Source organism: Balearica regulorum, chromosome 2 (assembly GCF_011004875.1).
Source record: "Balearica regulorum gibbericeps isolate bBalReg1 chromosome 2, bBalReg1.pri, whole genome shotgun sequence".
Taxonomy (NCBI): Eukaryota; Metazoa; Chordata; class Aves; order Gruiformes; family Gruidae; genus Balearica; species Balearica regulorum.
This window is the reverse complement of record NC_046185.1, coordinates 119,747,782-119,772,334: the sequence shown is the minus strand read 5'-3', so window position 1 is coordinate 119,772,334 and position 24,553 is coordinate 119,747,782. Positions and strand designations below refer to the sequence as shown.

Below are 24,553 nucleotides of genomic sequence, written 5' to 3'. Positions count from 1 at the left end.
TTACCACGACACACCCATCAGTCAGCCCTCCAGCAGCTACAAGGCCAGCCTCCCTCAAGAGGCGAGTCACGGCTCGGGTCTCCGAGACCGCCCCAGTTTCCCTGCAAACGCCTCGGAAGGCAAGTGCAGGGCACTCCCGGAAGAGCAGGAGGAAAAACCAGCCTGCTTCTTCCCCATGACAGATGCAACGAGAGGCCCTGACGGCTGAATGACATCTGCTGGGGCAGGCCACAGGCAGAAGTCGTTTCCCTCCACTGATTTCCTCCTTCCTTACCCAGCCTCCGGCCGCCTCCCCGCCCGGCCCCAGCGCCAGCTTCGCCGCGGCCGCCGCCGCCGCCCCCAGCAGCCCTGCGGCCGCCGCTGCCGCCCCGCCGCCCGCCCGCATGCCGGTCACCGCCGGGCCCACCGCCCCTGCGAGCCCGCCGCCCCTGCGAGCCCGCCGCGGCAGCCGCCTTCCGGGGCGCGCCCCGCCGCAGCACCGCCCCTCCGCGGGGTGGGCGGCCGTGCTGGGGAGAAGAAAAAGAGAGACCTGTGTGATGGTGGTTTATGTACAAAGGCTTTATTTCTTTGTAAAAAAGGATGGAATACGAGAACGAGAGTCCTACTGTAGACATACAACACGGAGAAAGGTCCACAAGTAAGCAAGCGTACAGCAGGGATGGTGCCTCCCCAAAGCGGGAGAGGCAGAAAGCCATGCCTGCATGGAAATAGTCCTGAAACAGGCACACAAGACAGACAGGTGCTCCAAGGAACAACTGTAAACCCAGAAGACAGCAATAACAACATCACAAAAAAGTCCAGAGAAGACAACAGTGTTGTGGTCCAAGACAAACCCCTCTGGATTGCTAGTAATCTTTGTTAGTTACTTCTGATCTCAATTATTACTTCTCCATTAAAAAAACCCAAAACACCTCTCCAGTTTAAAGTCAGGATTTTTGCTTCTATACTCCACATCAAAGTTCAAGCGGAAACAAATCCACCGGATTAGGCAACTTTAAAATTCGTAGTTTAAAATTCAAATACTGAAGAAAAGCTCTAGGTATCCTGCCCTTAACACACATCTGTGTCTCTTACTCCCTTTTACCCCTGCGCTTGTGGGCAAAAGTAGTATTGTATAAGGAGCCATAATCCAGAACAATGGTATTACTGACAAAAAAAACCACCAAAGACAAAACACAGAAGTGTTTGATGTTGGTATATAAAACCAATGTTTTGTTTTCCACTAATAAAAGTTTCAGTTATTTGCAATAAATCTTAAGTACGATTAAATGAACTTATGCTATACTCCTGAAACGTTCTGCATATTTCCAGGTCTTGTTTCTTAACATTTCTAACTTGTTTGGTAAGAAAATGGTTGTAAAATACTTCCCAAGAATTTCCTACAATGCTAATACAGAAGTCTGCTGTAAGTTTATACTGGGGAAGAAACATTTAAAAAGCATTTTAAATTTCAAATGGAGAAAGAAAAGAATACAAAGCCAAAAGATATTTATAGTACTATTTACAAGTCTATTCCTAAATTCACATTCGTGCTTTATTGAACAAACTTCAATATGAAAATCATAAAAACTAATTTGTCAAATTTCTTAACTATTAGTACTAACCCAGTAAAAACGTCCTATGTTTAGCTAAAAAAAAAAAAATCACAAAGAAATCATGGTTTTTAAAATTGCGCTCTGGTGAAAAACGTAGGATTTCAGAAGAGGTAGGAACCTGAATAAAAGCACAAAAGGAAACAAAAATCCAGGTGTGTTCCCAGTGGGAAAGCTTTTCCTTGGCAAGGTACAAAGGCTTCAAGGAAGTATCTTCCAGCACCTACTCAAAATCAGTTTTGAAAAGTTATAGAAAGGTGTTAATATGTCATTGAAAGCTGCCCACTTTGCTGGAATAAAATTCTTCACTAAAACTTATTACCAGCAAAAAAATCCAGGAACTAAAATACTTGATTATTCTGGGACCACAGCAAAAGCCAAGTTTGACAACTAGCTTTTGCTTATTCTGTACACTTTAAAAATATGGCTCTGCAGTTTTATTTGTGTCATTATAGCTGATCATGATGTCTACATATGTCACATTTTTTTGTTTCTTTCAGAAAAGCATTTTCAACTCGTAGCTTTTCAGTCTCCTGTAAAACAGAAAAAACATGGGGGTGTTAAGGAAACTATACTCACTTCTTTCGTATTTCTAAGTGTTATCTACAGTTGTTCAAACGTTTTATACACTGTGTACTTGAGGAAATAAAATGGGTTGATTCTTGTCTGCAGCCTGTGAGGAGACAGACCAGCCATGACCTACACAACTGCATAAAATCCAAAGTATCTATTACTCTCCAACATAAGACCAAGCATTTTAGTTTTCATTCTCAAAAAGCTTATATCTCTCCATCTGTATTCTACCCCGCAACTCACCTCAGTAAGTTTAGCGTAATCTTTCTTCAGTTTCACAAGATACTGAATCTTCTGGTTTAGATTTTGATGACCAAGTAATTTCCCATTCTCCTCAGCGAGAGAGTCAACTTGCTTCCTCAGCAAGTCCATTTCCTGTAATTAATAAAATACATTGTGTACCTCGTAACTGTAGCCCCTCCTTCTCTTTTCAGAGGAAATAGCTTCTTTAGAACTATTAACATACTAACATTTAAGTTTGTTGTACAATATGATGCAAGAGTTGGTTCATTCAGGAAATACGCATTTGTCTTATGTGTCCTTAGGTACTACATTAGATCCCTCTAAAGGGCAAAAAAAAGCACCATTTGATTTGTATTACGAATTGCAACAGTGATTTCTGTACCCAGAGTTCCACTAGTGCAGGAAATAGCATTGCAAATATAACTAAACTGCAAGACAAAACATTTTCAGAGGCAGTCTTTGATTGGTAATTAATTCAGGATATCATCCAGTTAGCAACAGCTGTACCTCTGCTGAATAAGATTCTACTGTAGAGACAAGAAAAATATACATAAAATATAAAAACATATACATAAAATATACCTTTCCAATTCTGTCTCTCTCTTCATATGTTTCCTCTAGTTTTGATCTAATTTCTTCTTTTTCATTAAAAGCTTTCAACTCCAAAGCTCTTGTGCGTTCCATCTCCAGAGTAATTTCAAGACAAGCATTCTCTTTGATTTTGAGAGTATTTTTGGTCTCTTCTAATCTGCCAATATAAAAGCATCATACAATATTAAAATCCAACATAAATGACATACAACTGAATTAGTAAGTCATCCTTGGACATGCAGGCAGTCTCTTCTAAAAATATCCTTTTAAGACAAATTATTTTCCCTAGAACTCAGTGCTAACAGAAGGAAAAATTACATGCTGCTTCACAGCTCTTGAGTTTGATACAATCTCTTAACCAGTCGGTGTTTTGGAGTTGCTGCTTTTTTTTGGGAAGTATGCTGTTTTCGTACAAGTCCACTCATGAAAGAAAGCAGACGTGTCACCTACAAGAACACTAAGAATTCATCTGAGGCATGTAAACGTGCCAGATGAACTCTGCTGCTCTTCAAGTTTCCCCTAAACCGCTTATTTGTATATGGCTTTTCCCCAGTAGCCTTGTTGCTCAGGAACATCTCGGAGATGGTCTGAGCCTGTTTGGCCTGGTAACAGAAGGACCGCCACCATGGATAGAAGTCTTATTTGCTGAAAATGTTTTAATTCTGTCAGGCTCACAGAATATTAAACCATGCCATCAAAGTTAGCAGCTTGTCTACTGATGGTATGAATTCTAGTCGTTTTGCATGTCTATTCAAAATTAAACTCTAAATTAAAATATTTTTGTCATCGGTTTTGTTTCGCTGAAGCCTGGTGTTTAAAACTTACTGTATGAAAACAGTATTCACTTACTGCATTTGTCAAGACATTTTCCTGATGAACAAAAGAATCTTTTTCGTCTTTGCGCATTATTTGTTTGTATGAGACTAACACTACTATAAAAGTCTATTTCAAAGACCAGACAGGTATGAAAACTCAATGCATCAAATATCAAGAGAACCCCTAATCAAGACTAGGGCTTCTGTAAAATTTAGTATGGAATTAATTTTGAAATGATCATGCTCATAAAAGTTGTCTTCATCTTTCTAAGTTATTTGCATAGAAAGCATGCTATTAAGTGTAAATAACTCAAATATTAGGAGATTCAGCCACTATGAATCCTGAAAGCAATACAGATTAGGAAAAGAATAATAGGGTTGACATTTTCAACCTAATTTTTATCTACTATTTTCAGTATTTTACTTCTTTACTATTACCCATTCAAGGTGCAATACACTTGTATTTCTAAGACTACTTGCACAATAATGCAAACACTATCTATGAGTCCTCTAATAACGAGCAATTTTCATTATTGAAGCGCAAAAAATAAATAGCATAAAAGAGCAAAAAATGAGATTAATTTTAAAATTAGAAAATATTTACAAAATTAATAAAGAAGTGAACAGTATTTCAATTTCATTTGAAAAGGAATATGCTTATAATTCAGTGCATATAAAAGAATTCAAAATCCTATGGCATAGATGATTTTAAACAAATAAAAACATCCCTTCCAATTTAAGTTTTTCTACAGTTCCACCTTTTTCAGAGGTTTTTCCTGATATAATGCTACCTTTTTAGAAAATGTAGTAATAGGTGCTACTACCACCTACTGATGAGAAAGAGTAAGAACTCAACGTGTCTCACAGAAGTGTAAACAACATTTCCAAACTACAACTTTTATACTTCCAGACCTTGGACTTCTATTGCTTAAATATACCTTTTTGGTATTAATGAGTTTAATACAAGTCTCCAGTTCAATGAACAATATTTAAACTTACTCTGCTTTGATTTTCAGCATCTCCTCTATTGCTTTATTCTGTAAAAGTTAAAAAATATTAGTTACATTCTTAACGTTTAATATACATCCATTTTTTTTAAATTATTTGTCACTTAACTGATGCTACGTATCTCATTCCTACCACAATCATCCTACTGCCCAGTAACTCACATCTCTAATATTCACTGTAAGTTCATGCATGGATTTCCAGTTTCATGCCAGCACAAGTGACCCACAGCAACATCTCTGCCCATTCATACACGGCAGAGTTCTAACAGGGGGCTCTTCTGTCTGAGATCAACGGCAACCTCCGCAGCGACGTTAACTTCCCTTTAGCAGAGCCTTGACATTAGCAAGTGACACAATCTTCACTTTCCAACTCTGTGGAAATGTCAGATTTAGTGATCTGAATCTGGTTTTGCTTATTGTGGAAGCTGACACACAGTTCATTGGTGTAAGACCAAGACAGAAACCTTAAGAGAGAAGTATCAGGCTCTGTGCCTGATAGAATTCACTAGAAATCAGTGTTTCACTGCCATGAAATAGAAGAAAACATGTTAATACTTCACAGCAGGGAAACAGCAACTGACCTGAGAAGGGCAATATACCTTGGCAAGTCGTTCCTCAGCAATCTCCTCCTCTTTCTCTTCAAGGTACTGAACATCAGGATGTTTCTGATCACTAGGATATCCAAGAATAAGGAAGGTTTCTCACAAACAAAGGAAACCAGTTGTAAAAACAACATTCTTACCCAGATTAAACTAGTAAATGTGTGTAGCTGTCTTGACACATGTTCATACTCAGAATACTGAACATCATAAAACAACTCTGGATGTTTAAACCTTGATATTTTCAGTAACTTAAAATCTTTGTCAACATCCCTAGCTAGGGCAGTTTATTCTTCCTATCTAGTATAAACAGTCTCAGACAGAGAGTAAGTGTGTCTATGTGTGGGTGGTTTGGTGGGGTTTTTTTTTTATGTTAATTAAATGCCAGGTTAAAAAGTCTAACAAATTCTGAGAACTATAATAAAAATAATCTATTTTCCTTGTTAAATTTTGGTACCACCCACTTCCAAAATCTACCCAAATTCATCCAGCTTATAAATGGTTGGACAAAACTGCAACACGCTTTGTTTACTTATTCCTAGTGGATACTTACACTAACTTTAAAACCTCCAAGGTTAGAATCATTGGTTATGCTCGAGCCTTTCAAATTCTAGTACTAGTCAGCCTGTACCAACTCCAAAGTAGTGAACTGAGCCTGCTCCAGCTTCGCAGTACAGAGGCGAAGGCTGACCTTTTCTCTACAGCGTGCTCTTCCCTGCCCTGACACCAGATACCAAAAGAGAGCAGGCACTTGATCTCATCTTGTATTCTCAAACATCCTCTGATGCAGTCCAAGATCCTCACATCTCCTTACTTTGTCATGTGTGACACCGACAATCAAACCATCTCTCACTAACACTGGGCCACACAAAAGATGATTACTACCTGCTGCTATCAGCTGCTCCCGTGCTGTACGAGGCATGTGTCTGTTGTAAATATCCCCATCTGAGATACCTAAACCTGATTTTTCAGAGAGCATGCAATATACTATTAGCCTTCAGTCTATTCAAACCACAACTTCTGTCAACTAACAACAACTGGAAATTGTTAATGCTTATCCAAGTTATATCCCAAGGTCCCAAGTTGGGAATCCAGCAAATGAGGAACATAAAAGTAATGCTTTTCTGTGAAAAGTTTGGTCCAAGTAACCTACTCCATAACCTGTGTGAAAAACAAGGCCACAGAATCCAGTTTTGCATGTCAAGGTAATCCCTTCTTGTTTTTCTGTGATTTCCATTTCAATTCACAACACGCTTTCAAATGTCTGTTGCAAAGAAAGCAGAAGGCCCTAGAGACAACATCATAACTCAGTATGATCTGACCCACCAGGGCGGCCTTCTGCACAGAATATTTTCTACAAATGAATCCATTCATAATTGAAGATTAATGTATAATATACATAATGCAATGACAAACTGGAGTTGCATAGGCACCTGCAGTTACAGCATCTTCTAATTGGAATACTTAATTTTGCAAATTTAATAGTGTTCTTTTACATTAAATACTTATCTTACCAAAAAATCAGTTCTAAAACTGACAACACTGACACTTCGTTGAATAGAGACAGAAGTTCTGGAAGATATTTACCGATACATCTAATAGGCAAAAAAAAGATTAACATCCTATCTAGCATTAAGTTACTGTTTACTAAGTTGCCCTTTAAAAATGAATTGTCATTAAATAAACAGAATTATTTGCTGCCAGTTAAGATTTCTTTTCACAAAATGTAAGCCAGCAGATAATTTAATTCTTTACAAAACTGAAAACAAAGAAAAACCAAAAAAAGGTAAGCCATGAAACAAAATATTTTCTGTCCAAAACTAAGCTGTACAGATTACGGTTTGAACCAAACCTCAGGATATCTCCCAGTCTGAAGTATACAGCAGCGTACCATCTTTTCAGAGGAAGTTAATTCCTTACCCTCAAAAATACGAGGTAGAGACCTGGTTCCATTTACATCTATGTTAAAACTTGGGTTGAATTCACTTGGACATTTCCTATCTACTGAATCTATATCTGCACAAGTAATATGGTAATATAAAATATACAGCAATGTCTATGCATGTAATTATTTTACATTCTATTTCCCTTCCCTTTATAAAAAACTTTGCTGTATTTAAGAATTTGTGATTTAAAGGCAATAAAGTTTACAAGCCAGTAAACAATTTTCATAGAAAAGGCTAAGCCAATCTCTAATTAAACAATATGTAAGATCGTATTTAAAATAAAACCTGTATATTTGTGTATCTTTCTTAAATGATTCAAGTTAAGACAGGTTTTTTTAATTTTACTTTACCTGTTCTTGCTTAGTCTCTGAGCTTCTACAAGGCTCTGTAAATTCCTGTTGTTCTCCACCAATATCTGCATTTCCAGACGCAAGTTCTCCAACTCACTTAATTGTTCCTAAGCAAGTGAAATTGGAGACATTTTATTTGAAGACCAAATTGCAATTCCTGTTTTCCAGTTGAACATGTTTTTGAGTAAAATAGAAGACAAAACTATTTGTCAGAAAACAAGTACAGTTCTCTGGCAAAGATCTGCATTACGCTTCCATTTACAGTTTCATTAGAAACTGGAGTTAGAATAAATCAGTACAGTTTCTTCAGCAAAAATGATGTTACCATTTGATATTCATGAACAGGAAACGACTCAGTTCTTGGGAAAACAAGATACATGGACATCTCAAGCAAATTGTCACCATTTGTTACCAGCCTAGGTAAAGAGAAAACCAAGAACTGCCTTCCTGCTTTAACGGACAGACTACTACGCAGAGCTCATTAAAAATATGAGCTCTGTATTCTGTCTTATTTTAATGTTACAGATTGCCTGTAGAGATTTACTCGTAGTACCTTCAGCCTTAGAATTTCATTATTTTTAGCTCTTCGTTCTTCATTCAGTTCATGTACAAGGTGCTCCAGATTTATTGCAGAAGCCCTCCGATCAGCTATTTCTTGTTCATGAGTTTCCAAGAGCTTTGCCAAATTCACATCAAATTTAGGAGGAGTTTTTGGACACTGGTAAGTTAAAAGAAACAAAACCCACAAACTATTAGTAAAGAACTGTTTCCCCTATGTATTGGTTACATGTTTTAATACTTAATTGGAGACATATGTTAATAAATTCCTGGCAGACAGATCATTAATAATACATTTAAGTTACAAAGAGTGAATGGGATTTGACCATTCTCAACACACTGTCATTTCTGGTCCTAGCCTGAAGCCATGCTGTAAAGTTTATTAGTCCTTTTCAATGAGTTTTAACAGTCATTACAATAAAAATGTTTCTCTTACAAATGCCATACCTCGGGAAATGTTACTGCAGATGAGTCCACAAAGCAATCTATCTGCTTCATTTTTAGTTCATATTCATTCTTCCTCTTCTCCAGTTCTTCTGTCTTTTTGTCCAACTATTAGAAACCCCAGTTAGAATTAAATTAGCTCATAATACACACAAAATATTAAACCAGCAACCAGATCTCTATTTTGAGCAAGCTTAAGTACACCACAAGTTATTTTAATTACTTTAGACTTCACTTTTATAATTGTTTTCTACATTTACCTAATAACTGTTAATCATTCAATAGTTGCATGTAACAAGTATTTTTGAAGCATATATACACTATATACTGTAGAGCTAATCTGAATTTTGTTCTTGTTGATATTTGTTTTTTTTTTTGCCTTGCTAACACAATCTACCTTTCAAAGAGTTTTTCTCTGCTAGCAAGCCATTACAAACTTTGTTGACAAACGTGATTTGATACAAAGATTTTACTGATATAGATTTAACGTTTCCTCAAGAGAATATGCTAACACAACAAAAGGACTCTTCTTTCCAAAATAACCTATCCTTATTAGAGTTTTTGCCAACAAAAATATATTAATTAGCACTATGACAGTTGTGACAACTAGCACTAAAATTTGGACAAAGGCTGAACATAGCTATTTGGTCTGCAAAAACTCCAAATCACTCTCAGACTGCACAATTTAGAGCTCAACAATTATCTCCATTACATAATTATATTGCTTATGGATAAGTGTTAAGCAGAGGAAAAGTAATCCCCTAGGTTACACTGCTTATAACCTGAAGTTGCTGTCATTGTAGGTACTGATAATTTTTACTCTGCTTTCAGAGTAAACATTTTTGCAATCTCTAGACACTATTTCCAGAGTATTCAAAAAATTATCTAGCCTTTGTTCAGAAGCTTTTGAAATACTACTTTGCTTTTTCTGGAAGAAGCATTGCTCTTCACCAAAACCACCATGTACAAGATGCTCTAAAATTACAACATTTTCTAGAAGCTACAATTAACTGCAGCTCCCTCCCAAGGAGCTAATTATCAGAAGAATTGCCTTGTTATACCTGTTCCCTGAGTTCCTGGATTAGAGCTTCTTTCTTTGTTATGTCTTCCTGCACACACCGAAGCAATGAATCATGTTTCTTAGAGGCCTCTGTCAGTCTTATCAGCTGATCAGTGGTATGATGCAAGTCCTCACACAGAAGGTCTCTCTATTTTAAGTCATTGGATGAGTAAAGAAAGAAATGTTAAAGTTATTGCTCTAAAGCAGTTGTTCCAAGATGTTTTGTCATTGCTGCTAAGATTAACAGCTACAAGCATCTCCCTTTTCCCTCCACTTTTTTGTCATGAATTGTAGCAAGCATTCATTGATAAATTTATTTTAGCACATTTTCCATATCCATTGTCTTGGTTGCAGAACAAAAATGAGAACTTTCCTACAGTGTAGTTACAGTTAGATACTTGTGCGAGGCATTTGGAGTCGACCACTGGTTAATGGCTTGTATAGATTTTAATCCATGCTGAATTAGTGATTACAGCTTTTTTCAGTACACTGCTATTCTGCAGATACCTCCGGATTCATTCTAGGATCTAGACTCCCATCCTGTCTGATGGGGCATCATACCTATATGAGGTGTGTTAAGCTAGAAGAACAAACAGTACTTAGTATTTTAAATGCCACCTTGGATTAGTTCTTCTTGTCCAGTCAAGAAAGCATGAAGGAAATTAGTAACTGATGTATAAAGTCAAAGAAGGAGAAACCCTATGATTTTATCAGGAGACAGATACACCCAAGGATAACATTGGAGTAAGAATTGTTACTTCAGTTTAAAAAAAATAAAACAAAGTGATCTATTTGGCAGGTGACTGAGTTTTGGGTTCCAGTATGTCAAAATTAGATATTATTATTAATGAAGATAGTCTGTTTATTAAACATAGTGGAAATCTATTTAAGAATGGGTTTTGAGAAGCAAACACTACTCTGGAAGACATTATTGGTGCTATATGATTGGACTAAGCATATCTAATATGACAGATGATCTTGTAGCAATTACTTGTAAGGAGAGGCAAGTGGCTTTGCCTGATGGACATGTTCACCAAAATAACAGTGAGAGCAGTAACAGGAAAGACAGAGTTAAAAAACTCTGCTTTTTAAAAAGCAAAACTGCAGTTGAATCAACAATGCATCCTAAATCTGTTTCCAGCAGGTGGAGCTTTTACTTAAAATTATGAGTAAAGAAAAGATGTTACTGAATATAGCAGTGGGGGAAGAGATAATGTTAAACACATATATTCTACCTATTTTTATTTCTCAGCTGCATCATCTAATGCTGCCATTAAATTCAGTTGATGACTCCTTAGTGGCCTTAACAAAATTAAACCAGGCTTTTAGCATGGGTTTTTATGAAGTAGCTTATAAAATATTTATGTCAAGTAATGTGTTAATTTAACAGAATTTGTCAGGTATCTCATGAAACGTTCCTTTAAGAACAGCTTAACTAACTATAGTTTGAACTAAAATGAGGTTAAATTTTTACACAAGTATTTTAAGCAAAACCACATCCAATTAGTCTGTTGAACATATAATCATAATACACCACCATTAATGCTTTTACCTCAATGTTATCAGCTATTTGTCTTCTCTCCAAGGCTTCCCTCAGTTCTTCAATCTTTTTTTCCTGATCCTCTATGATTCCTTTGCTTTCTTCTTTTGCAGCCAGAACAAGATTATACTTGCACTACAAAAAGTATTAAATTAAGTTTTAGAATATTTTAGGAAAACAAGTTATCAAGGAAAGTTGGCAAACATAATATAAATAAATGTGTATCACAAATCTTATGATGACAACTACAAACATTTAAAATACCAGTGCCAATGACTAAAATCAGAATGATTTATCATACTTGCTAAATTGTACAAATTATGTTACTAGAAATGAGTTGTCAAAACAATGGAAAGATTATTAATTTAATATGTATTAGTCACCACAATACATATTAACCACTAAAACCATTATTAAAAAACAGATAACCATATGTATAAATCTGTCTTAACATTTTGTCTGTAGGACCTTTTGAATACATAGCTCATACATATACATTATCTAAAGCATTCTTTGGGTTGCTGTATCAGTTTGCAAACCAGACCTATTTTAATAAAAATGCATCATATTTATTCATAGTTATTCAAATAGATAGTTTTAGTTCTTTATATTTATGTTTTCAGATGTAGAACATAGTAATATCAACAACATAAAAATTCACTCCCTCGAAAATGAATTTACAATTCAGCTTCAATTATTGAGGTCTTAAATTGCCAATTTCTCAGAAAATCTAAATGTGACTGTCAGCTGAGTGCAGTTTACAGGATGTGAATAGGTCCCTTTAGAGATATTGCTCTTTACCCACCACGTGGAAAGAGTTCAGTTTTCAAGACAGCCTTAGGCATAAAATGTTCAGAAGATTTCAACATGTCAAAACAAAGAAGTTTCCTTCTATAATGCTACAGCGACTTATGCTGTTTGAGACCCATGATAAGACATGTCATTGCCTTCCATTTCTAAAAAACTATACCATGTCCTTCAAAATGACAGAACATACATTTATATCCTCGAGCTCTCTTGTCAGCCCATCTATAGACTCTTTCTTATGATTATTTGAAGACCTCAGCTCCTGGATCTGTTTCATCAAGTCAGTTACAACCTCCTGCAACATAAAAAAAGTTAATCCTGATACAGTATATATCTATATCTATATATCTTATATACATTTTATTACTGTATTTTCTTTAGCGTCTAATTTGTCCATCCCAAATTTCAACCAACTATTTGAAAATGAGGCCTCAATACGCACACGTAAAGGAGTACCAGGAAATTTGTTGTTAAATCATTGGCTTTTGTTCTAAGCAGTTACATAAAGAATTAAATAACCTGCTGTGTTCGTTAGAAGACTAGCCCTCTGATTTAGTCTCAGGCTATTATGGGATTCTAATAGGAGAATAGAAGTACTATAGTTTAAGGTTACATTTGTTCGTAATGGAAAAAGCCACATTCAAGAAACACTACTGCACTGACAATACCAGATTCTCTTGACCTTATACATGTAAAATTTTTGGTTTTAGCATGGAAAAAGCAAGATTATCAATGCATCATGCTGGATAGCAAACAAACTGTGTTATTTCTTATGCTTGTTTTAAGTACAGCATAAATACTTGTACAATGTGAACTTGCTATTTAAGCTTTCAGAACACTGGAGCAATCTTTTCATGTAAAAGTGCTTTGATTTTATTAATAAAGATACCCACAGTCACATTCTTACATCACCCTTTGTACCTTTTCTATTACCCCATTACAACATGGCACTGACTGGAAGGTCCTATTAATCATCAGGGGAATTATGCATCGAATGTTTTGTCCAATTGACAGCTTTACCTTGATTTCTTTTTTTTGTTTAACCTTCAATTATCTTGTGTTTTCTCTGAATGCATACCAGTTTCCTACTACCCTACCAACTCCATGCCAGTAAAAGGTAGGATTTATTTTGCCTAGATACACAGCCAGGATTGCCTAGAAGCATAGAATTACTATCATAAAAAGGCTCTGGGCATTCAACTACTACAAAACACAGTTACCCACAAAACTGGGTATAAGTAACAGAAATAAGCTCAAACCTTATCTGTATCATTTGTCTTCTTCAAAGAAACAATAATCTCTTCAGCAGCAGCCAGGTCCTGTTCCAATTTCCGCAGTTTTGTTTCCTAGAAGAAATAATAATTGTGAAGAAAAGACTTAATTACTTTTGAAGTATGTTTTGTAAAGCACAAAGCCATGAAAAAAATGGAAGGAACTAAGGTGCTTACCTTACCAGAAAAATTAAACAGTAGCTTAACAAAACAATCTGAAACTTGAAAACTCTAAATTTAATTTTGCTGGTAACCTATAGAACATCAGTTCACTGATAAATTGCTATTAATGCACAAGAAAATCCATGAACACATGATTTAGACATTCAGTTCTGTTGTTGTACCTGCTGCTCACAGTGTGTCATCATTTCAGAGGATGGTTTCTCCACCTGTGCTTTTTCAAGTATTTTCAAGAGCTCCCTGGAGAAGAAAACATATTTCTAGTGAGAAATATAATCAGAACATAAGAGAGCTTTAACAAGAATCAAGTCATGTAAGTTTATTCTTATTTGCACTTAATTTTTTGAAGGGTTCTTTAACTATCACCTTCTCAGTGCTTTATAAAAGACTAATAGTTTAGTTACTAGCCATACACTGCTACCAGTAGTGGAACTTTATCTTTGACATGAAGAACTATACTTGTAATGAAGTTACATGTGTCATGTTAATTGACTACATTCAAATGAAGTGTTGTTCTAAGTTGGATAAAATAAAAAGCCCATTATGTAATTATCTCCACCCAGCTGGTGAAAAACACCTCTACAAACAATATCCCCATTTGAATAAAAAACCTAGCGTAGGACGAAACCAGTGAAGTCAGATGAAAATAAAACTCTGCCACTAATTAAAACTTACTTTGAATTGTTTTCTTTGTCTTCTTGTAATTGTAATGTTAGTTTTTCATTATGTTCTTTTTCTGTTTTCAGAAGTTTCAAAAGGTTCTAGGATATCAAAATATATGTTGTTATAACAAGTTACAACATGAGGTCTTCAGAATAAATTTAAACCAAAATAAAAATCTAAACAAACTCTTAAGATGACTGATGCCCCTCCCCCCAAACCTTAAATGGAAACAGAAATATCTTTAGCTTTGTCCTGGACAAGTTCAAAAGTAAACACCTATTCGTATTAAGCAATCAGCTCTTTGCACCTGCCATTGATAATAATTTCACACAGCTATAACGTTCCTCAGTATCCAAGCCTTTAAAGGGAGAAATTAGAATTTTCAACTGTAGATTAATTTGGGGGGATTTTTCAAATTCTAACCAGCAGTTCAAGATATTAAACTATAAGGAAGTTAAAATGATAATTTTCAGTCTGTCAGTATTCCTCTAAACAGTAAAAGGGAAAAGTTGTAGCAAACTTGCTGAGCAGGCACAGTGTACACTGCAGAAAAGCAGGCAAAATCATTTGCAAAAGCCCTTGAGCAACCTTACTGCTGTTTTGCAGTCACTGCAGTCTGACAGGCTTTCAAGGACAGCATCAACTAAATTGCAGGACAGTGATCCACCACAAAAAAGGCATAGATTATTTTAACAAGATCACATCCACTATGAAAATTGTTAAGAAACTCCTTTGTAAAGACACAATAAGTAAGCTAGTCTTAGCTAGCATCAAGATAAAAGGTCACCAGCATTTCAATGTCAGGATTCTTTTCCAAAGCAGTTTCTTATTCCTTTACTAATTAACCCATCTCCCTCAACATTTCCAGAGCAATTTCTTCAGCCAAAATACCTACTACTTCATCATGCTATTGGATATTTCTTGTAGCCTGCGGTTGCAAAAATCTTGCAGTAAGTTTTTTAAAAAAAATTCTGGGTACATCTTCTAAATGAGATCACCAGGAAACTTATTATTACTGTGGAATCTATTATCAATGATACAATAACAGGAATTAAATAATCTGGCTATATGAGTAACTGTATAATGAAGTCCCTTAAAAGCCTTGACTTTCTTACACAAAGCTCAGTTTTCATTGCTTCTGCTTCTTGTTTTTGGTCTTCAAGTTGTTGCTTCAGCTGATCTGTCTCAAACTTCGCTACTTCCTGCAAATTGTCATAATCATCCTGCAGGCTTGCTTTTTCTTCAAGAATCTTTTCGTGTTCTAGCCTTTATTAAAAAAACACCCACAATATTAAGATAAGGGTTTGTTTCATTATAAAATACTCCAGTCACTTGTATTTCATAATCCTGCAGCCCAGAAAGCCAACTGTATCCTGGGCTGCATCAAAAGAAGCATGACCAGCAGGTCAAGTGAGGCAATTCTCCCCCTTCTATTTTGCTCTAGTGAGACCCCACCTGGAGTACTACATCCAGCTCTGGGGTCCCCAGTACAAGACATGGAGCTGTTGGAGCAAGTCCAGAGGAGGGCCATGAAGATGATCAGAGGGCTGGAGCACCTCTCCTATGAGGACAGGCGGAGAGAGTTGGGGTTGCTTAGTCTGGAGAAGAGAAGGCTCTGGGGAGACCTTATAGCAGCCTTCCAGTACCTAAAAGGGCCTACAAGAAAGGCTGGAGAGGGATTGTTTACAAGAGGCAATGGTTTTGAGATGGAGGAGGGTAGATTTAGATTAGATATAAGGAAGAAGTCATTTACTGTGACAGTGGTGAGGCAGTGGAACAGGTTGCCCAGAGAGGTTGTGGATGCCCCACCCCTGGAAGTGTTCATGGCCAGGTTGGATGGGGCTTTGGGCAACCTGGTCCAGTGGAGGGTGTCCCTGCCCATGGCAGGGGAGTTGGAACTACACGATCTTTAAAGTCCTTTCCAACCCAAACCATTCCGTGATACGATTCTATAAATATATACAGTGTAGTTATTTTAGAAAGAAGTGACTGACATAAATGGTAATTTTTTTCATAAACTCAGAAACCCCAAATTTGTGAACGGCACAGGAAATGTAAGTGGCATGGGCAGAGAATGCAGAGTACTGATCCCTAGAAATAATTTAATTTTTACAAAATTCTATGGAAATTTCAGTCACTGTCTTGATAATTCCCCCTTTTTTATTATTATTTTTTAATCCAGTTGTTAGACAAAAGACTCTGCAAGAATGATCCTGAGTTGTCATCTGCTTAGTTGATATCTGGGTTATTTATCCCATATAAAATATTTCTATATTCTGAGCAAGTTTGGGTTATTTACCTCTAAGTTATTGCCTTGAAAACTTATTTCATTTGATCTTTCACAAAAGTGAAAAGCAAAGAGGGGTAGAAGATCTGCTAGACAAGCGTTACAAATCATGTTATTAATGGAGAGCCTATAGAAAGAAGATCTTCCAAAAAGTCAGTCCTCCTGTTAACACAGAAGGCATCAATGAAACCACAACATTTAATTTCAATTCCAGGTTCCCAGTCTTACAATGCATCACTCAAATGACTTCAGTGAAGACATGACCCACTATAATACAACAACATAGTTAAGCTTTCCAGGGAAAAACCCCACAAAACCAAAACAACAAACCAACCACAAAACCAAAACCCAAACCAAACAAAAAAATACCACCAACAAAACCCAACATAACTGTCACACTAATGATTAAAAACCTCATTGATTTTCATCTCCCAATAAAGTCAATTATTGCATACAACACAGTGAGCTTTTCAGGCTCCAGTAGTCAAACTTCAGTTTATTTTTATGGTTTCTTTCTGCTTGTATTTTTAGAGCAGCACTGTTATGTCACATCTGCTTTGTGTGACCAGACTGAGAAGTAACAGTTAAATTTTAAGACTAAATTGGAAAAGAAAACCAAAACAACTAAACAAACTATGCCTCTTCAGCCACTTAACTTTTGGAGATCAAAAAGTTTATAGGTATATCCTACTTAATGGGAAAATGCTATCGCAAACCAAAATTAAGGAAGCAGAAATAAAAGAAAGTTAGGCTAATTTCACCATGTTCCCCCTCATGGCTCTGAAATAGTCATAGAAAGACTTGAGAAAAAAAATAAGCAAAGGACATAAATGCAAAATAATAACTTTAAATAAGAGATGTAAAATGCAAGTTCACATGCAGAAAAGAACTAAATCATTGGATGCATCCAGAAGGGAGGTTAAGGCATTTTACCAAATTGCCAACATACCTGACGCTGTCCAGCTGGAACTGTACATCCATATGTCTACCAGAAAGCTGACTCATTTCCTTCTCTTGCTTTTCCCTAAAGGCACTATATTCCAATTTTACAGCAGACAGCTCCTTGTCTGCAGACTGCAGGACAATGCGCAAGTCACAGACTTCACTTTTTAATACTGTCAAAACCCAAACAAATATTTTTACATGTTATTTAGAAAACTGTGCTAGATACAGGACATGTAACACTACAGAACATCCTGGGAAAGTCTCTCAAAACTTTATACATTTTCAATGGAATTAACCTTGAAGGTCACACACAAAAAGGATTTGTAAGTGGAAAAGTCAATGTTTCATTGACCTTTAAGAACTAAAGAGTACAGGCAAAACAAAACATTCCAGCACTGCATTTCCATAGACCAATAGAGGATAGTCCCTTTATTTTTAGTTAATATTTTCTTTATAAAATACTCTATCGTGTACTCCCTTCCCATTCAGAATGAACAAAGAACAATTTTCAATATTGTATATGGTCCAAGACTAGACAGAGAAAAACTATTCTGTAAGTATTAGAGATTTTTTCTTTTAAAAAAATTTAAAAAAAAAATCAAACCAGTATGACTTTAACATCTTAAACCCAAATAGTTACTCAGCATATGCTATTGTTGATTCAAAACATTAGGACACCTTGAATTTCATATGGAATTTTAGTGCTACATAGACTTACTATCAGTCTTGCTTTGACTGTCTTGATATTGCTTTTCGAGTGATTTTATCTGTTCAAGGAGCTCCTGGCGCTCTTTACTCCAGTTATTCCTTTCAGATGAAAGAAGCTTGAGAAGAGAAGTAAAATTTGTAAATGGAAAGAAACATAGGAATGGCGAAGTCACAGAGCTGTAACAATAATAATGTATTAGAGCATTTAATCAGCTGATTATAAATACAAGATGCATTTTTCTTTAAATTTGATGTTTGGTGAATCTGAAATCCATGGAAGTCCAAGAAAAAAAAAAAAACCACACACAACAAAGCCAAATCGACATAATTGAAAACACTACCTTATCTAAAAAGTTCATTTAAAAGCAAACCACAGCTTAGGAGCTGAGACCTATCAGAAATGAGACTGATCTGGGAAGAAAACAGGCCTTATTTCCTTTTCTATGTTAAATCAAACCTAGCAATTAAGGAAGACTTGTAAATATTTTATAGAGTAAGGATGTTCCACTTCAGTTCCAACTGCAGCAGGTAGTATTTTCAGCATTCCAAAGTTTAAAATTTCCTTGTGACTATTGCTGTTTTCCAGAAATCATGAAGTTGGCCAAAACCAAGCACAGGCATCTTGAGTGTTTATTTGCTTGTATTTAAGATTAAGCAGACTCAGAATCACAACATTTAAAACAACAAAACCAAAAAAAAAACCCCAAAACCTGCCGTGTTATGTTAAGTGAAGTCCTTGTCTTCCTGCACAGCCCTGAACTATGAAACTATGTACATTTTTCAAAAGTCAAAATGCAAGTACCACTGGAGATCTCACTAGACAACACAGTGATACAAGTATGGTGGATATGACCTTGTCATATATATCTGCATTATATTGTTCTCTCACCTCCTGTATTTGTGCAGAATGATGCTCCAGTTTATTAATATGCTGCTGGAGTTTTATATTCTTGCTTTCCTCTTCATCCAGCTTTGTCTGCTTTGCGCTCAGTTGCTCCTGTGACACAACAGACACTCAAAATTAGAACACCCATCTTCTAGTTATTCTCACATGCCATATGGCAGTCTGTGCATATTAAATATAAAAATGTCAACTTTCTTTTTTTCATGACCTGAACCAACAGAAAACAGAACATTCAAAAATAAACTGGTATCTTAAGTAGCTGATTTCTCCTATTGCTAAGTAAACTGCCAGAACACAGGAAAATCCGTCAGGGAATACAAGGACTGAATCCAATAAACACTTTTAGTTTTCAGACACGTTTATCTTGGAGATATAAGGCTTTAAAAAGAAGTTATTCAAAATATATACTAGCTAAATTCCTTACAGGATCTCTGCACTATGGTAAGCATCAAAGAGGGGTTTTGGCTGTTGTGCCAGGGTTCAGATAACTTCATAGCACTTTTCTATGTGACAAAAGACCTTCCCTGCCCTTTAGGAAGGATACAATTAGGGTGTAACGACAGACAAGCAATATTTGGCAGGTTTATTTAAATCATGCAGTATTATATAATAATCTTGGGTATTGTTCTAAATGTAGCTGTCACCAGAGACTCATAAAGAAGATTCCTCAGAAAGAAGTTATCAGGTTAAAATAGTACACGTTTAAATGCCCTGTATATCTTAAACTACTTACAATATTCAACTCTCAAATCCCTTTCAAGGTGTTTCATTGCAAGTCCTCTTAAGAGCAATGTACAATTAGAGAACTGTTTAATGAATCCCTAAGTATTCATCAAGAGCTTCAGTTTCCCATGCAAATTAAAATATATTTGGGGAGAGGGAAGTATTTCATGCCAAAACCCACTTTATAGTAAAGTTACACATACACTTCAGTTTTTATTCAGAACATTCACCTGTGCCACTTTTAGCTCCTCAGCAATGGCCTCATATGCTTGTTCATTCATCTGTGGGGGAATGGGCTCCTTCAAAATGTCATCCATTATCTCTCTGGAACACTGAAAATCTTCAGAACGATAATCTAAGATTTCTGGGCTTATTCGCGGCACTAGGCGAGACCTTAGCTGGTAAGCCTTTGTTGGAGTGGTTATATTCTGTTATAAAGATTACAAAGCAATCTTTATTTAACTGTAAAATGGAATTTGTCTGGTATTGTATTTCATAGCTTTATAAGCAGAATAATGAAATAAAATGCTCAGAGTTGTTAGTTCTAAACCACTACACTTTTTCACATTTGTCATCTGATTGCAGTAGCAGTCATTCAGTAAATATTTCAGAAAAAAAAAGCAGCGTATCTGCTTTATCACATATGGATTACATGCCAGAACACTAGTTAGGTTAAGGGATTGTACAAATGAAAGTTTATGTTCTCACACACCTCAGGAGTAAGTATGTGTGGTTTTAAATAAACTTATTCTCATACCGTCAGAGTTTCTCTGTGTAGTTTATGTAACTGAGAGACTTCTCGGCGCTTGTGTGCTTTGGTTGCTTCCAGAATGTTTTCGAGATGTTGGTTTGCTTTCCGAAGGGATTGAAGCTCTGATTCCAGTTCCATATGCTTTTTCCTATTTAGGAAGTATTTTCCTACTGTCAAAACCAGTCCATCAGTATGCCCTCTATCAGCAAGAATAAACTGCAGTATTGCCAATGAGTAAACTGAAGCTGCAGTCTTGCACAAGTGTTGAAATACATTATTTTGAGAAGAAAGCCACCATGATGTATTAAAAGTAAAAAAAAAAAAAAAGTATTAAAAACTTAAGAAGCTTATTTGTGCTTGCATAATGAAGAAAGCAGATAGATAACTAAACGGGTCAGAAAAAAATCCATTACATGGTCAGAAATAAGCTGAGCGCTCTGCAATTCCTTTTATGAGAAAGTGGTATCACCCATACCAATATGGTTTTAAGCTGTAAAAATGTTATCCCGTTGTATGAGAAGTCTGAACTGTTGCTTTCCAGGATTAAAGAAAATCCTTTAAAGATTTTTTTTTTTTTTTTTTTTTTTAGAGTGCTGCTCTGTTAAAATTATTTTGCCCTCTAAGAGCACTTTAACTAAAATCCAACAGTTGAGCAGGAATTTAGGAATAATTTTCATCACGTATTTTGCAGAACTACATGCTGTTACTGTGATATTTGGCCTTACTGATGTAATTGTAGGGTCAAAGTCTACAGACAGAAGGGAATATACTATTTCATCTTTTGGTAGTTTAATGCTATCACTTTCCCTCATGAATTTAGCGTCTGCAACAAAACTTAGAGTAGAACTTTAGGTCTGACTGTTATTGGACAACAGAAAAATTAGCATACATTGATTTTGTGAAACTTAATTTTACTCTACTTACTCAGTTACACTTGCATGTAAAATTAAGCATCCTGTTACTCAAACTGGAAACAAGTCTAAAATTTAGTAAAATCCAGAGATGAATCCAGAGTCTCAAAGGCACACTTCTGTTTGACTGAACTGCACTAAGAAAGTATCAGTAATTGATAATAAAAATGCCTACACACTATCAAAAAAGCAAAATATGCACAAAACATGGAATATATGAAATAGGAATACATCGAATGGGCAGGAAAATTAAGTAATTAATACATGCAGACATAAATAAATCATTGTAACTAATGATACAGGACAATAGATGGATTGCTGAATTGATGAACTCAGTATATTGTAATATTACAATTTATAAAGTTCATAGGATTTGCTACACAGAAATCCAAGAATAAAAATATAGGTTTGTACAATTGCCTGAATAAGCAAAAAGGACAAAAAGCTACTTTGCAAAAAACCCAAAAAAGTGGGGAGGCAAAAATGGAAATATCTTGTGCCCAATGCTTGCAGAATTACAGTCTAGATTCACTGAAATCAATAAAAAGCAATGTCAGGTACAAGCTAAAAATAAATATAATAAAAAAAAAATCAGGTCCCCTTTGCCTTCCAGGTTTACATTATGTTTGCTGGAAATGCAATATTTATTTATTTATTTTTTGTATCTCCAGTAGCAGGACCTGAAGTTTTCAGAAATGGGGTTGATCAAGTTGAGCCACGTATTATTCACTTGCATATGAATATATATATACACACACACTGAAGGTATTACTTGGGCCTTTTGCATTATCTTATGCTGCCCTCAAGGAGAACAATAAAAGTAAATTCTTTACTAGATTAGTAAGGACAAAGTAGACCCTTATCTCATGTTTAGATGCCAAAGCAAATGGACATGAATGAACTATTTACACCATGTCTTTGCTCTAGCTTGAATTAAATCTTTGTTCCAATAACAAGTTCCAGGATAGCAGTACTATTGCCTTCTTAAAAATCTTTGAGGTGGAGACAAAAAATTAACCAACAGATTAGCCAAAATTTTCTGGGGTGCTTAGATCCTACATTTATGGTGACTCAAACTTGCAATCTTAAAGAGGTTATATTAAAAACTACTGTTGCACTGAAAACAAAACCCCCCAAACTGATCAACTCTTAGTTCCTGTCACTGCTTCCACCTGTAGTATTTCAGTTACTGAAAAATACTTGCTCAAGATGGAAACTAAGCCAAACTCTCCCTGTCCCATTAAGCAGGCAACTATCTGAATTTCTGGGTATGTGCATCTCCTGCATGTTATGAAGCATTGTTTTGCATCTTAGCGTAAAGAAAAGCTTTCGGAAAGACAAATTTGCGACAGTGCAAACATGCCTTCAGATTGCATCGTGGTTGTTTCCTAGTCTAGGAGTAACCAAGTTCAACAGGAACATATTCTGTGTGCATGCCATTTTTCTTAACCTGGCCCTCTCTTACATACAAAGAACATACTTAGGCTGTATATTCAAGATCTGAGACTAACTTTTAAAAACCATTATAAGTAATTATTTAAAGACATTTCTATACTGTTTTATCTCACTTGGTTAGCTCTTTGAATTCTTCATATTCTTGTTTTGAACTTGCCAGTTCACTTTGAGTCTGTAGCAGGCGTGCTTTCAGCCTTTCAACAGATGCCAGTGAGTTGCCTTCCACTGATATGGTGGTAGAATATAAATGGTGACCTAAAGAACAAACATATACCCTCTGAAATCACAGAGCAGCTCAAATATTGTAAGTTTTACTAAAATGAAAGCATTTGTAGGCTTTTGAACAGCATAGTAGCAACTGAGATTGAAGAACATGGGTATTAGCAAGAGTCTACATGAAAACTAGTAGAATAATTAGTATTACTGCAGTCTTCATGACAACTAAGGACAGCAAAATTGTGGATTATAGATAGTGTTCACAAGATGCACAAGAATCCAAATGCCCTATTGCTGTGTTTGCTTGAAGGCCAACCTGAATAAAATGAAGTAAATCTGTTTTAACAGTCTTCAGGTATTACTTTGAAGGTGGAAAAAATACATCAAGACAGACAACATTTTCACTCTGCTGCACAACAGAGCTACAGGAAGCTTATTTAGCTGAAAAACATTAGCATATTTTTACCTCCACTATTTTTCTCTGTGGCTGAAGCTTCCAAAAAAGCTTTTTCTAGTTCTGCGATGGTCTGAGCATCAATTTCTTGGGCCTTTTTAACTGACTGTAAAGAACGAAGTCTTTTATTCTCCTCTCTGAGGTTATGGTTCTCCATGGCATACTTTGCAATTCGTGGGTGTTGCTCCATCTGTGATAAGCAGTATTTTATTTAACAGTTTTTATTTTCCAGACAATGCTATACATAACTAGCTGCTGCTCTACTACCTTTAATAAGCATTAAATTGTAATAGAAGAGGAAAAAAGGTATTCCCTACAGTGGTTAACTGTCCCTTCCCTTTTTTTTTTTTTTGGTTAGTTTTCTTACTCCCCTTGGAATCTGCTCTCAAAAGACAGTGGGTTTACATTTTATGTGTTTATTCTTTTACTGGTAATAAAGCAGTGGAAGCTTTTCTTGCTGCTCTTGACATCCCTTTTCAGTTTCAACTTTGAGCTTTGGCTTTGTTAACACTGTCCCTGCATGCCATAGTAATGTTTCTATAGTTCTTTAATGACTGTCCTGACTTATGTACTTTTCCCCCTTCACTTTGGAGCTCACTTGAGCTACAGATTCAAGCTGGTCTTCTAATACATCAACTCCTTTTTCCTACTTGTGCTTGGAGAAAATTGTTTTTAAAGATCTGCCTTCTTTCTTGAGCTCCTTTGTTCTTCAAAACTACCTCACAAATGATAGCACGCCTACCAGATACCTGAATAACCCGAAGCCTCCTCTCCTGAAACCTCAGGTACGTACTTTGCTACTTGCCTTCCTCAAGCAGCTCCAGGACAGCATCACCCCCATTGGCCCATCTAGCATCTGTGTTATTATCCTTCAGAAACCTGCTGTATTACTTGCATCCTGCTGTCTTTCCCTTTCAAGAGATGTCATGGAGGTTAAAGTCTCCCATAAGAATGAGGATT

At 36.0% G+C, this 24,553-nt stretch overlaps 2 protein-coding genes across 2 annotated transcripts in view; both read right to left on the bottom strand.

Moving 5' to 3' along the window:
• Window positions 1-420, bottom strand: part of TGM4 (transglutaminase 4) — a 33,930-nt gene extending 33,510 nt beyond the window's left edge. Inside the window, 1 exon segment of the mRNA XM_075745567.1 lies at window positions 275-420. Within this exon segment, the coding sequence (XP_075601682.1) occupies window positions 275-385 (111 nt within the window). The 5' untranslated portion in view covers window positions 386-420.
• A 129-nt stretch (window positions 421-549) lies between these two features.
• The window catches only part of KIF15 (kinesin family member 15), a 37,831-nt gene continuing 13,827 nt past the window's right edge, over window positions 550-24,553 (bottom strand). Inside the window, exons 14-35 of the mRNA XM_075745568.1 lie at window positions 23,606-23,783; window positions 23,037-23,178; window positions 20,564-20,705; window positions 20,037-20,234; window positions 19,069-19,176; window positions 18,190-18,295; window positions 17,476-17,641; window positions 15,355-15,505; window positions 14,252-14,337; window positions 13,741-13,816; window positions 13,385-13,471; window positions 12,316-12,420; window positions 11,331-11,453; window positions 9,780-9,926; window positions 8,722-8,826; window positions 8,270-8,434; window positions 7,717-7,823; window positions 5,421-5,493; window positions 4,814-4,851; window positions 2,991-3,156; window positions 2,409-2,540; window positions 550-2,125 (exon numbers count right to left, since the gene is read on the bottom strand). Coding sequence (XP_075601683.1) covers window positions 2,042-2,125; window positions 2,409-2,540; window positions 2,991-3,156; window positions 4,814-4,851; window positions 5,421-5,493; window positions 7,717-7,823; window positions 8,270-8,434; window positions 8,722-8,826; window positions 9,780-9,926; window positions 11,331-11,453; window positions 12,316-12,420; window positions 13,385-13,471; window positions 13,741-13,816; window positions 14,252-14,337; window positions 15,355-15,505; window positions 17,476-17,641; window positions 18,190-18,295; window positions 19,069-19,176; window positions 20,037-20,234; window positions 20,564-20,705; window positions 23,037-23,178; window positions 23,606-23,783 — 2,685 coding nt within the window. The 3' untranslated portion in view covers window positions 550-2,041. The remainder of the gene's footprint in view (window positions 2,126-2,408; window positions 2,541-2,990; window positions 3,157-4,813; window positions 4,852-5,420; window positions 5,494-7,716; window positions 7,824-8,269; window positions 8,435-8,721; window positions 8,827-9,779; window positions 9,927-11,330; window positions 11,454-12,315; window positions 12,421-13,384; window positions 13,472-13,740; window positions 13,817-14,251; window positions 14,338-15,354; window positions 15,506-17,475; window positions 17,642-18,189; window positions 18,296-19,068; window positions 19,177-20,036; window positions 20,235-20,563; window positions 20,706-23,036; window positions 23,179-23,605; window positions 23,784-24,553) is intronic.